Here is a 14837-nt window from a genome sequence, read left to right on the forward strand (position 1 = left end):
GTCGCCACTCGTGAAACATATAAAATATTCCCAAAAGAAATATTCCCTCCCTGCCAAAAACATGCTTGGAAAAAAAAAGCTACAGTTTTAATTAAAATCAAATATTTAAAAGTTATGCTAAAAAAATTAAAAATGATAAATGATCTCATTAGATATCATAATGACTGACTGTTAATTGACCAGAAGAAAGATCATACGAGAATAAAAGTTAAACTAAGAAGCGTAAGAAAAGATCTGGGCGTTAAATCACTTTTATCTCACCACCACCCCATATGAATTGCACTTTATATGGGAATTGATCAAGTGCATCTTGGAGCCTCTCATTAGTGTTAATCCTCATCAGGATTGATTCAAGGGTGAAAATCCCTTCACCGTGACTTTCATTTTTATCGGAGCCCAATCCTAATTGGTAAATACATAAGATTGGAAGAATAGATGATTCAAAAGATTTTTAGACAATTCATTATCCATAATAAAAAGAGAGAATTACATATTTGGTCTCTTGTCTTTACCTGTTTTTCGGTTTCCATCCTTCAAATTCGTAAAATACATTCGTGGTCCAAATTTTGTTTTTCAGAGCCCAATTAAGCCCCTTCCATAAGTCTGGGCTCCACTAACCCTGTCACATGCCCCTCATGTGAGAGGTATTTTGGTCCTTTTACCTAGGGTTGCACATGGGTTGGGTTTAGCCAGGTTGAAGACATTTAAACAACTCAACCCAATGTTTACGGTTTGAAAAATCTCAACTCAACCCAGCCCAAGCAAAACTACAACCCAGCCCAATCCAAAACGTACGATTGGATTGGGTTGAAAATTTTGGTACATTATTTTACAATCTAGCTAAGTATTTGTGTTTAAACGAAGTAAATCAAAATGACAACATAGAAAAAAAGACTAAAAACTTAAAAAAAGTTGAAGGTTCATATAAATAAGAAAGTAAAATTACCGTTCAAATTGTAATATAATTTTAAATATAGCTAATTATGGATTGGTCTAATGTCTAATGCACATATATTAATCAAATACTTAAGAATCATATAAATGCATAGTATAGAAGGGTATCGGATTTATCGGTTTGGGTTGGGTTTAAATAACCCTAACCTAATTCCAGCCCAATAGTTCGGGTTGGCCTAATTTTGTGTCAACTATGTGTTTGGTTAGTTTGGGTTGAGATTTTTTGGGTTTCTTCAGATTGGGTTGGCCAGGTTGGTCGGTATTTTGAGAACCCTTACTGTTACCCCTTCTTCCTCCAACATCTTTACTCTTTTAAGTAAACACACCATCGCCAACTACCACCATTCCGCTCACCACTCTCAAAACAACAATCCAAAAATATAAAACACAACCAAAACTATTCATACAACTCAAATCTCAAGAGCACTGATACAAATCTAAACTTAAGAATATTTAAGAACAACTTTAAAAATCAGATTTGTATTAAGAAACAATAACCCAGATACAAACACAAATCGCTAAATCAAATCTCTAAAACTACAAGTCTCAATCATAAAATTTGATTAAAATTCTCAATTACTAAACCAAACACAAAATTGATAATTTAGTAACATTGAAACACTAATTCAGAAACTAAATCTAAATAAAACAAACAAGAAAACCCCTAAGATCAAAAGTGAAATATAACCTAAATCTATATAAAAACAAGAAAAATCTATGCTTGGATCCGTTGAAACCCACAGTTCTATCACCTGGACGGAGCGAGAGGGAAGGGGGTTCTCCTGGGAAACCTTGCTAGGTGGATGGGGGTTGCAATGCTTGTGATAGGAACTCAAACCGTCCACAACGTGCCATGTGCCCCTCTTTAGGATGAACATTCATCGTGAATAACATATTCAGAATGAACATTCATCGTGAATCACACATTCATGATGAATATGGATATGTGTCACAAATAACACATCCATGAATATGGACGTGTTATTCATCATGAATAATATGTTATACATCCATATTATTTCTGATGAATAATATGCTATGTGTTGCATGGTGGGCGGTTTTCAGGTTCCTAATCAATATTAGGTTCCTAATAGAACCTGCCTCTATAATATATGAGATGCTATTCATTTCATCCGTCTAACATTTCAACATTTTCATCCTCTTATATGGCACGGAAAGATATAAATACATAAAAATGGGTCCTATTTACTCAATACAACACCATTAGATATGACACTTTATTTTTTTGGAGTGTCCTATAAACCCGATTTTAGGGTTGTAGTGAAGGCAAACCATAAGAACCATGTATGATGATAGTTTTCAAGAAGTGTATCATGTCGAATACAAATTAATTCAAAATTTCATTCAACCGCACAACATAAAGATAAAGCAAACCGAATGTGAAGTCTTAAACATAATTGTAGAAGTAAAAGCAAATGTTATCAGAACGGTGGTGCAGTAGAGTCGATTAACAGCCGTTGCTAAAACATATGAGAGAATTAAACACTTTGTTTATCAAACCTTAATTAAGCTATATATTGTAGACTAATATATTTGGGTGATCGACATTGGACCTTTGTTCTCTAAGCTCTTAATTCCTCCTCTTAGATGTAGTAGAATCACAAACATATATCCTGCAAAAATAACAACCTTAAAATAAGCATTCCCATACATACATATAAGATGATTTATTGAATTATGTATAAGATAATAAAAAAAAGTAGATCCAAAGGAAATAAACTACTTACTTCACGGGTTCCAAAGGGCGTGATTTGGAATTAAGTTCCATTCTAATCCTGCGTTTAATTGAAAGGAAAGTCCTAAATTGAAATCCCGAGATAGAAATCTCAGGGCAATTTTTCGTGGAATTTCATAGTATTTGTTTGTAATAATGTTTTAAAATATATTAAAAAGACTTGCTTTGTAATCGGTTAATTAGAGGTGATTTAATTTTTTATATCTATACTATATTATAAAGCATTTGACAAAAACTCTTAAAAAACACTTTTTATACATAAAATATTGTTTACTAATGCATATTACTTAACACTCAAGATTACAAGTAGATTATGCGTAAGTACAACTTATTAAAGGTTCATATATTCGTGTAACTAACTGCAGATAAACATAATCAAATACATAATAAACATATCATTTTAAATATAAAAATTCTAAAATATAATTACGATAATATTGAGTTCTAACAAAATACTTAATTATTATCTTTATAAAATGTTATATTGTTAAACCAAAAATAAATTATTTCATTATTAAACTTAAATTAAATTACAATAAAAAGGTAAATTAAAAAAATTATATAAAAAATAAGGACTTTTAATTAGTTGATTTAATATTAACGTTGATATTTTTTTTTTCAAAATTTTATGATATCTTCAAATTTATATTTTATACAAAAATAAAATCATTATTGTTTTCTAAAAAATACATAAAATCATATTATAACATCGACATAGACAAAGAATAAAATAGAACATTAACATCGGGATGTATCTCGCTGCATTACGCAAGTACCCTTCCAGTAATTATCTATAATTTGCTTTCGTAAATATTCAATTTAATCTAAATCAAGCCCAACAAAGGTTTCAAAATCTTTCCAGATCCAAATCCCTCGAAAACTTTTTGAGGTTATGTCACACTAATCAAGGAATGAAGAATTGGCTTTTTGAATGATTATAACTCAGAAAATTTTGTTGCAAACTAACCATAGTTCTTGTAAAAATGCCAAAACGATGCTAGTTTTCAAGAACGGGTGAACTTGGACAAAATTCACCGATGTAAATGCAACAATATCCTTAGTAGTTGTACATGGCACTTGTGACAAAAATCGCCCGTTCTTGCAAAACTGTAGCGTTCGTTTGTATTTTCACAAGAACGACGGTTTTATTTGCAACAAAAGACCAAGTACAATGGTTGAAGTCATTAAGTAATGATAACAAGAGTTCAGAAACAAAAGAGAGAAAACTAGACCTGTGCATCTTACATGTTTATGATTAGGGATCCAAGTAGACGATTTCTGCTCTTGGTGAGGCTCGAGGGAACCGCATAACGTCCTTAGCGATGTTAAGCCTTTTAGAAGCATCACAAGCTGCACTTGGCTGAATAGTCATCTTATTGATAGAAGGGGAATGAGCAAGTAACAGCTTTATAAAAAGCAGTTCAGTTTTCGATCCTTCTAAACCTCTTATGTCCACAATTTGCAACTGATTCAACGTTCGACGCAAGCAGTTACGAGATCCCAAATGATTTAAAGCCTGTTGTTCATCATATTGAATGATCTGAGGCTCCTGAAAAGATGAAGAATTACATCTACAATTTAGCATCAAACTCTTGTACCATATGAACCAAAAGAGAACCGCTTTACGCTCTATACTTACCATCGGCACATTCACGATACATAGTCTTACTAGATTCGGTGAGGTCTGAAGCAAACTAAGAGCACTAAGAAGTTGTTCCATATCATTAAGTTGAAAATTTATAAACCACAAACGATTTAAGCTATTGTCTGCATGAGGAAGCAGATTCAGCATTCTGTCTGCACTCAAAAACTACAAGGCTAAAGTGAGATTGAGATACCATTATAACCCAAAAAAGGTGAGAACTAAGCATTAAAAGTGTTACCTTGATGAAATGACCATCGATGAAAAACTGTTGAACATTGCGCAAGATACTTAACAACCTGGCCAGATTCATGTATTCGACTCGTAGAAAATTTTCTAAGGGTCTCCGTAGAGTTATACCAACCACGGTTAGGCTTGGATTATTCGCTAACCGGCACAACATGGCATCAGGGCAGGTGACGAGAGACAGACACTGCAGGTTCGGAGCATTGATGTCAAGATTGTAGACATGTGTGCATGAGTGCAAGGTTAGCTTCCGAAGTCGTGGTAGATTGACCATAGCTCCACTGAAGTTAGTCCCGAAAACAACATTCCTGAGAAAAACATCTTCAAGATATGGAAATCCTACAAACCCGAGTGGCGACTTGAAGATACAGTTCGCGAGTTTCAAGTTTCTCAATTCCGAGCAAGAAAACACATGAGATGGAAGTAGATAAAGCCAATTCGCATTAATCAGGACGAGTTCCCTGACACCGTTTCTTGATAGGAATAACATCCATTGATCCACTTCTTGGAAGCTATCAAGAAACATATTTGGTATATAGAGAGTTAATTTCGATATAGGGCGAGGGTGAAGGATCAAGACTTGGTTTACGATCCTTATGAACCCATTAAGACCGAAAGCTCCATATTTTACAATCTTTTTGGCGAATTCCTCGTCAAGGACCAACGAAGTCATTGTAGTCCATTTGTACCTCCACCTTTTCGATAGAACGCTTGTCCTTACGGCATCTTGAACAGCGAGACGCTCTAGGATTGAGCCAATCAAATGCTCTGGCAGGTTACTGATTCTATCCCCTTCAACACAAGTTAGAAACCTTCTTTTATGATTGTCTGTCATTAGATTCAATAAGATCAGGCCCAATTTAGTTAAAAAAAAAACGTAAGGCAATAAGAAAAATGATAAACAAGAAGTTGGGAATGATAACTTTCGTTACATGAGACCGATGTTACATATGGATAGAGGGATTAACGAGGATGTTCGTTACGGATGAAATGAGGCATGGGCGAACCCACGAAGGATGGCCTAGGGGGGTCTCGTGTGCACCCCGTCAACCGATTTTTGCATTTAGAATTTTATTGGGGTATGAAAGGTGCACGTACGTGAAAACTTTGAGGGGTGCTACGGGATATTAGAAAATATAAGGGACATCAACAAAAAAACCGAATAGCCCCTCAAAATCAACCTAAAAATCGAAAGAAGTAAGAATCTCTTGAAACAGTCGACTTTCGCATAAGATCTAGTCATGGTCTTGTTCAAAGGATCTATCCTATTTAAAAAGTGTATTTATCACCCAAATCGACGCAACTGACTTTTCCCAAGTTCAAATCGCATTGCTTTTCCAAAAAGATCAGATCGCGACTTTGAGGGTCTCTAATCCACCTTAAAGGAACCACAAAGGTTGTGGCGTAGTGGTTGAGGCCCTAGGGAGTGTGGTGGAATATCCGATCTGCACATCGTTCAATTCCAGTGTCGTAGCCACTGAGATTATCAGGGCTCATCATTTCTTGCGGTCAAGATTTACCAGAAATAGTTGAGGCATAGCCTGAGACACCCTTCAAAAAATCTACCTAAAGGTGCACGCAACAAATATTCTGGGTCCTCCGCTGAAATGACGTAAGGCGCGGGGAGCTAATGTTTGAAAGGTGATTTGTCATAATTCTTGTCAAAATCGGTTTCTTGATTTTGTTTTCCAATCGATAGAAATACCCAAAACGGAGTTTACGAATGCAAATGGAATGAAGAAAGATGTGATAATTAACAAACACGATTCGGACAAAATCTACGACTTAAAATCGGTAGAGCAATATGGAAAGATATCAAGATTTCTCATTTGGATTTCAGATGATCAAAGTTTCATGAAGTAGAAACTTACCCATGTTGAGCAATTGTAAGTAGCTGCCTTCAGACATTGAAGGATTGGGAATTAGAAGAAGAAGAGTTGAGAGAGAGGTTGTAAACAACCAAGTAAGAGATCATATCTCTGATTTACATGGAAAAGAGAAGGATTCAATTTATAATGCTCACCATCCCAATATAATATTATATATTACAATTTTATATATATATTATAATTTATATTATACGATATATATTTATAATATATAATATACGGGACCTTTTTATGAACTATCTAAATCGTGAGATCTTTGACTATCGGATGCTGTTTCATATGATTTCTTTTCATCTATGGATATAATTTAATAGTGGTAACAACAAGGGTGGTGTCTAATTGGTTTGAGCTTGATTCCAAAGTTCAAAAGTACCCGGAGGTCCCAGGTTCATATCCGAGGAGGAATAAAAATCCCTTGTGGCCACGGAGGTTCAAATGTGATGACTCCAGGCTATCTGCAAAGCAGGTGGTCGTCCTGGGATTAGTCGTCTCGTATAGCGGGTTGGATATCCAAGTTAATAAAAAAATAATAATAATAATAGTGGTAAACGTATATATGTTTCACAATTTATTTGTTTCACATGTACTTGGTTTACAACATGAACCTTTTTAGTGTGTTTGTGAAACGAAAAATGCACGTAAAAAGGTTTTATATTGTGAATCAAATACATTATGAAACAAATATATGTTAATCAATAAATAAATATTATATTTAGGTGAGAAAAAACCATGTGTAATATATTACAAAAATATTATACTTAAAGTTAGAAGTTTTTTCACAAATCTCACAAATTTTGGAGTTCTCAAATGATTAAACCTATGTATCATGTATTAAAAAAATTATATATTAAACCACAAGGGTGGTGCATGATTGGTTTGAACTTGACTCCAAAAGTTAAAAGTATCAGGAGGTCTCAGGTTCAAATCCAAGAAGGAATAAAAATCCCCTTGTGCCCACAGAGGTTCAAATGGGTGACTCTGGGCTATCTGCAAAGCAGGTGATTAATCGGCTCGTATAGCTGGTTGGATATCCAGATTAATCAAAAAAAATTTATATATTACATATATATACATATATACTAAATATAATATATATATTTAAAAATATTATGCATAATAAATTGTATTAAAAAATATATGATATATCACATATAACATAATATTACACATGAATTATAATAAATACGATATTAAACTTATTTAAATGTTTAAAAGTTGTTTGGTTGATTTTCCATTAAGTCTTGTATGGATGGATAAAGTTGTTTTTGTTGATTAACCTCTGATATTGAGAAGATTTTTATTTGGTAGAGTTTTTTCATAGATGGAATGAACAGTTTTTTAATTGGGAAGGACAAATTTTTTTTTTTTGACTTTCTGCATAAAGCTCCTCCTATAAGTTTTATGAATTAGTCACTTTGTATATTATTAAGTCACTACCAAACAGTAATGTATAGTTGATCGAATAAGTTGTGACTCTCATTAAGCTCATTAAGCTGCTAACAAATAAACCACTAGTTAGTTTATGTTTTCATAACTATTATATGATTTGAAAAAACATCATTTGAAAGATAAATCTTTTATCTGTCTTATATTGTTCAAATTACCAAATATATACACAACTTTTTCTATTAATACTAAACATTAAACAGATGACTAATTCATCTCAGTCCAGCCTGTCGTATCTCATCAGATCCTCTTACCAAACGCGTTCTTGCGATATTCGTTATCGAGATTCGTGAAGCATATAAAATATTCCAAAAGAAATATTCCCTCCCTGTCGAAAACATACATGGAATTTTTTTTTATCTACGGTTTTAATTATACATCAAATATTTAAAATTTATGATAAAACAAATTAAAAATGAATCTGGACTCTTGATCATTTTTTATTTCATCATCATCCCATGAATTGATCCGATGCATCTCGCAACATCTCATTTATGTTGATCTTCAATCAGGATTGATCTGAGGATGAAGATCCCTTCTCATCATAACTTGCACTTTTGATCGGAATCCAACCCTAATTGGTAAATACATAAGATTGGAAGAATAGATAATTCAAAAGAATTTTATATAGTCTTTTATCCATGATAAAAAGAGTGAATTACATTTATGGTCCTTGTCTTTACCTGTTTTCTGGTTTTCGTCCCTCGAACTTTGTAAAATACATTGATGGTCCAAGTTTTGTGTTTCAGATTCTAAATAAGTCCCTCCCATTAACCCGTTCGTTTGAGCTCCATTAACCCTGTCACGTGCCCCTCACGTGAGAGATATGTTGGTCTTTTTACCCCTTCTTCTTCCAACATCTTTCCTCTTTAACTAAGAACACCACCGCCAACTACCACCATTTCCAGCCTAGTAGTAAAGGCTTGGGCATGACATAGTCATGAACCCAAGTTCGAGCCCTGGGAGGGGAGTGTTGGCGACATTTAAATGGGGTCATGTTTAGCCTTCAAAATTGCCGGGGATTAGTCGGGCGTTGGCCCGGACACCCTTACAAAAAAAAAAAAAAAAACTACCACCATTGCCACCCATTACTCTAAAAAGAACAATCTAAAATATGAAACACAATCATAACCATTCATATAACTCAAATCTCAAGAAGACTCGTACAAATCTAAACTTAAGAACATTTAAAAACAATTTTAAAAATCAGATTCGTATCAAGAAACAACCACCCAAATACAAACACAAATACCTAAACCAGATCTTCAAAATTATAAATCTCAATCACAAAATTGTGATTAAAAATATAAATTACAAGTCCAAACACAATTGATAGTTTAGGAACATTGAACACTAATTCAAAAACTAAATCTAAAATAAAAAACAAAAAAAAACCTAAAATAAAAAGTGGATCATAACCTAAATTTATATAAAAACAAGAAAAACCTTTGTTTGGATCCATTGAAACCCGCATATGTATCATACAGACGGTGTTGGGGAAGGGGGTTCGAATGAGAAATCTTGCTAGGTGGATGGGGCAACACCTATTACTGTGATAGGGAGGGTAGAGGAAGAAGACAAGATGTGAATGGATTTTTAGTTATACAGGGATTCATCTTCCTTTGTTCTGCACAGATCTATGGAAGGATTTGTTTTGTTGACATACGGTGTCAGGCTTCCTCGGAGAGACAGTGTCGGGGGAAAGGGGTTTGCGTAAGAAACTTTGCCATTGATAAGKGGTCGTAACGCATGTGATATGGATCGAAGAAGAAGAAGAAGAAGAAAAAGGGACGTGTATGCATTTTTAGTTGGTGGTGATGTATTTTTAATTCAAAAAAGATGAGAAAAATCTATCTAAATTGGTGTTTTTTTTTTAATCTTAGGTCGACGATGAAGATGCAGCGCGATGGGGATGGGTTGGGTGGTCTTTTAGTTTTTTTAATTCAAAGCACTTGTTAAAAAAAATACAGAAAAGGATAAAATGATGAAATTGTCACTTACGTGACAGGCACATGATGCATTTAACAGAGCCCAGACTAACAAAGTAAATGGGAAGGACTTATATGGGCTCTGAAACACGAAATTTGGGCCAAGAGTGTACTTTTACGAATTCGTGGGATGGAAACTAGAAAGCAGGTATAGATGAGGGACAAAAAATGTAATTCACTCTTATATAAACTATTTGATCGTCTTATCAGTTTTGCTTAAAAATAGTTAATTTTGATTTTATATCTTATTGATTTGGGAAAAAGCTGATTACCGACAATCATCTACGTGTGATTACAAGGTGAGTTATATTTCAAAGATTTATTTGAAATATTTTATATGGGACCGTACGGTTTCATACTTGGTTGTTATGAAATTGATTATATGTTATGTTTAGCATAATATTGAGATTTGATATGTTATCATCAACTGTTATAATAAAGGTGGTATAATCATGAAGTTGAGTATATTTGGTAATAAGGGTGGCATAATCAGGAGCTGAGTATATTTGGTAACAAGGAATTGACATAATTAGGAGCTGTGTATTTTTAATTTGTGATTGGTAAAGGAGACCCCGTAGTAAAGTTTTCAGTATCGTAAAAACTATTATGAATAAACTCATTGTTCATAATGAAGGAACTATTGTTCACAAATGTTCATATTGTGTTCATATGTACAATAGTTACATATCTCAACATTTGCTTGCTCTTGAATGTGTTCATAATGAAGGAACTATTGTTCACAAGTTGTTCATATTATGTTCATATGTACACTAGTTACATATCTCAATATTGGCTCGTTACTGAATGTGTTCATAATGAAGGAATTATTGTTTACAAGTGTTCATATGTGTTCATATGTACACTAGCTACATATCTCAACATTCACTCGCTCTTGAATGTGTTCATAATGAAATAATTATTGTTCATAAGTTGTTCATATTGTGTTCATACCTGTTTTTTTATTTATTTTCTCTCGTGTAGTAGCTATTCTTATTATGTTCATATTGTGTTCATAATGTATGCAGTCCAAATTCATATATATGTCAATTTTTGTTTGTATTTGACATAATGGTTCGTACATATATATAGATGTGTTCATATGGTTCTTACATTAACAAATCTTCGAATCATTAACTAAAATACTCATGCTACCGCGCAACAGACGGTTCCCACACTAACATATTGAAGATTCTATTAACAACTAACATATATTTATATAGACAATCTTCGAATCATTAACTAAAATACTCATGCTACTGCGCAACAGACGGTTCCCACACTAGTTAGTTACAAAACCTGGTTCACAATCAAAAGAAATAACTTGATATCGAAATAATCTGCTTCGACAACACCAACCGCTAAGAAATAAAACAAAAGAAAAAACTAAAAACCAATATTTATAACAATTTCTGATTTGTAGTACTTGCTATGAGTTTGCAGTTACAAAACTTTCATCATAGAATTGAGAAGAATGAACAATTTTTGAACAAAAAAAAACAAAGAAATTTGATCTTTTCAAATTAAGAGTTCAGATTGGGGCTTTGTGGATGCTGATATAAACTTTTGTCTATCGTCGTCTGGTGTGTAGTTCGTTCAGGTGGCAAAATAGAGGGATGACTTTGTCAAAACACAAGACAGTCATGGCTCTAAAGCAAACATATAAGAGAGATGAAAAAAACGGAATATAATTAGAATATTCTACTAAAGATAAAAGTATAGAGTTGAAAAATTGCAACGTAGTTGAAGATTCTTACAAGATTATTGCTCGGGATTCAAGTAGATCGTTTCTGCTTTTGGTGAGGATTGAGGGAACCACATAACATCCTCAGCAACACAATACTAAAAAAAGGGTATTACCGACGGATTTTTCTGGTGGAATTTCCGTCGGAAAAATTCTCGACGGATTTCCGATGGATCCCAAAAAATTCAAAAAAGTTAACTTTTATCCACGTCCGCCACAAATCCCCCACTGAATTTTTGAATTTTTTTTTATTTAAAACGGTTTTTCAACGGATTTGTGAAGGATTTTTTACTTATTCAAAACCGTCACAAACCCGTCGCAAAATTTGTCTAATTTATTTAAATAAATTAATTACCATTAATCAATAAAATTTCCGAAGGAAATTAATTTTTTATATTAAAAATTAAATTCCATCGTAAATTTTTAACCTTTATATATATATATTTATATATTTGGTAGGAAAAAAATAAAAATAAAACATTTTTTTCTTTTAAAATTACCGACGGATTTCTAACGGAATATAATTTTTAATAAAAAAATAAAAATTCCGTCGGAAATTTTTAACCTTTTTATATATATATTTTTGGTAGGAAAAAAATAAAAATAAAACATTTTTTTCTTTTAAAATACCGACATAATATAATTTTAGCGGCAGTGGTTTTTCCAACGGCAAAATCCGTCGGAAAGTTGTTTTTCCGACGTCGGAAAAACCAGATTTTTTAGTAGTATGTACATTACGCCTTTTAGAAGCATCGCAACGTTCCACTTGAACGAATGATCAACTTATCGAGAGAAGGGGGATGAACAAGTAAAAGCTTTATGAGAAGCAGTTGCAGTCTTGATCCTTCTAAATTTGTTGTTTCAATAGTTTGCAGCTTATTCAATGTATGATCCAAACAGTCAAGGGATTCCAGATGATCTGAATCTGGTTCCACATCATAATGCATGATCTGAGTCTTCTAAAAAGACATAAAAATGCATTTATAATTTAGCATCCATGAAGTTGATCCAAATCGCTAAGTTGACAATTTATGATCCTTATAAACCCATTACGACCAAAAGCTTCATTATCTGCAAATATTTTGGAGAATTGCTTATTTATCAAGGACCAGCGCGGTCGTTGTAGTCCATCTGTACCTCCAGTTTCTAGATAAAATGCTCGTTCTTACAGCATTGTGAACGGGGAGACGCTCTAAGATTGAGCCGATTAAATGGTCTGGCGGGTTACTCATTCTATCCTCTTCGATACAAGTTATAAACCTCCTTTTATGATTCTCCGCCATTAGATTTAGAATTTTCAAGACCAAGTTATTTGAAAGAAAAGGAAAGGCAAACCAAAAGATGGAACTTGACATTAATCATGAGAAAGATTCTAAATGACGTGAGTCGTGGCATGGTGGCGGGCCAAGCATTAATCGAGGTAACGACTTTTTTCAAGGGGTGACTTATGTCGGCAATCTCTCTCTCTCTCTCTCTCTCTCTCTCTCTCTATATATATATATATATATATATATATTACCTAATGTTTTCTACTATTAATTCATGATATTAAACAATTTAAATTAAATACAAAAAATCGAATATCACGTTACAGAAATTAACTGCGTATTAGGCGATTGGCATGCCATGGGCTTAACATGTTGTAGAGCCATGCAACTGTTGCCACGAGCGTTTTGGAAATTGGATCACAGCTCTGAGATGAAAATTGTCTGTTGGCAATATTTATGATGTAAACCACAATGGTGGTGCCTGATTGGTTTGAGCTTGGCTCCAAAGGTCAAAAGTACTTGGAGGTTCCTCTGTTGGCAATATTTATGATGTAAACCACAATGGTGGTGCCTGATTGGTTTGAGCTTGGCTCCAAAGGTCAAAAGTACTTGGAGGTTCCAGGTTCAAATCGAATGAGGAATAAAAATTCTCTTGTGGTCACGGAGGTTCAAATATGGTGACTCCGGACTATCTGCAAAGCAGGTGGTCCCCCTGAGATTAATCGGTTCGCATAACAGGTTGGATATCCAGGTTAATAGAAAAATTGTATATATTTATGATGTAATGGTTATGGTGGTGAGCATTTAGCTAGAAAATGTGACTCGCATATTATCATTTCACAATGAAAGGGATTGAGTATCATAAGTAGATGCAAGCCCTAATTTTGCATGCATGATCCACATGTTATGATTTATATTTCGAATGCATATGCAATAATTCTCGTCAAAATCGGTTTCTTGATCCTGTTTTCAGTCGATAACGAACCAAGCAATAAGCGTAGTACCTGAGTAAGAGTTCACGAATACAATTGGAATGAAGAAAGATGTGATAAGCAACATAATTCAAAGAAAATCTCGAAAATAAATTGATAAGCAACATAATTTTGGAGTTTTTGGCAAAGTTTTTATTTCAATATGTTTCTAAAATTTTCTATAAAATAAACTAAGGGGTTGTTTACCAAATTTTCTATTAAGTTTTGTATAGATAAATTTGTCTGTCTGCATAAATTTATATTGTTGTTTATTTTTTATCTGTATAACAGAAATAACCAATTTACCCCTGAGTAGGGCTGTAAACGAACCGAACGTTCAGCGAACCGTTCGTGAACCGTTCGGCGGGAAGTTCGTTTATTTAAAAAATGAACGAACATGAACAATTTTTTTTGTTCGTTTAGTTAAACGAACGAACATGAACAAGAGCCTCGTTCATTCATTTATGTTCGTGAACGTTCGTTCATTTACCGTTCGTTTACGTTCGTTTATATATTAAATTTAATATATAATCTTTTATTTATTTACTTTGAATTCAAATAATATTTATTTATGTTCGTTTAACCCGTTCGTTTATGTTCGTTTAGCTCGTTCGTTTAAACCATGGTTAACCTCCACGTTTTTCTGCTTACGTGACTTAAATAAGATGACGTAGATGATATTGTCATCATGAACATCTGATTATATGACATAAATAGAAAAGCCCTTTTCAAATTTCTTTTAAGAATTTTCTCACTTTCCCTCTAGAGCTATTCATATCCCACTATGTTTTCATATCTCTCTCTCTCAAAAATCATTTCAAGAGAAACTTATTATTATTAAATTAAATATTCGAAATTAACATATTTTTAAGTAAATATGGTATTTTTTTAAAATTAAATATTTTATTTGTAAGAAAATATAACACGTATTATTTT

General features: G+C 33.3%; 1 protein-coding gene across 1 annotated transcript in view; it reads right to left on the reverse strand.

Annotated features, from left to right (window-relative positions):
- Positions 1 to 3965: 3965 nt before the first annotated feature.
- LOC112520089 (F-box/FBD/LRR-repeat protein At1g13570-like) overlaps positions 3966 to 14837 on the reverse strand; it is an 18833-nt gene continuing 7961 nt past the window's right edge. The window contains exons 2-4 of the mRNA XM_025128390.1: positions 4594 to 5390; positions 4350 to 4520; positions 3966 to 4259 (exon numbers count right to left, since the gene is read on the reverse strand). Of these exons, the coding sequence (XP_024984158.1) occupies positions 3966 to 4259; positions 4350 to 4520; positions 4594 to 5390 (1262 nt within the window). The remainder of the gene's footprint in view (positions 4260 to 4349; positions 4521 to 4593; positions 5391 to 14837) is intronic.

Source organism: Cynara cardunculus, assembly GCF_001531365.2.
Source record: "Cynara cardunculus var. scolymus isolate 2C chromosome LG 10, CcrdV1, whole genome shotgun sequence".
Classification (NCBI taxonomy): domain Eukaryota; kingdom Viridiplantae; phylum Streptophyta; class Magnoliopsida; order Asterales; family Asteraceae; genus Cynara; species Cynara cardunculus.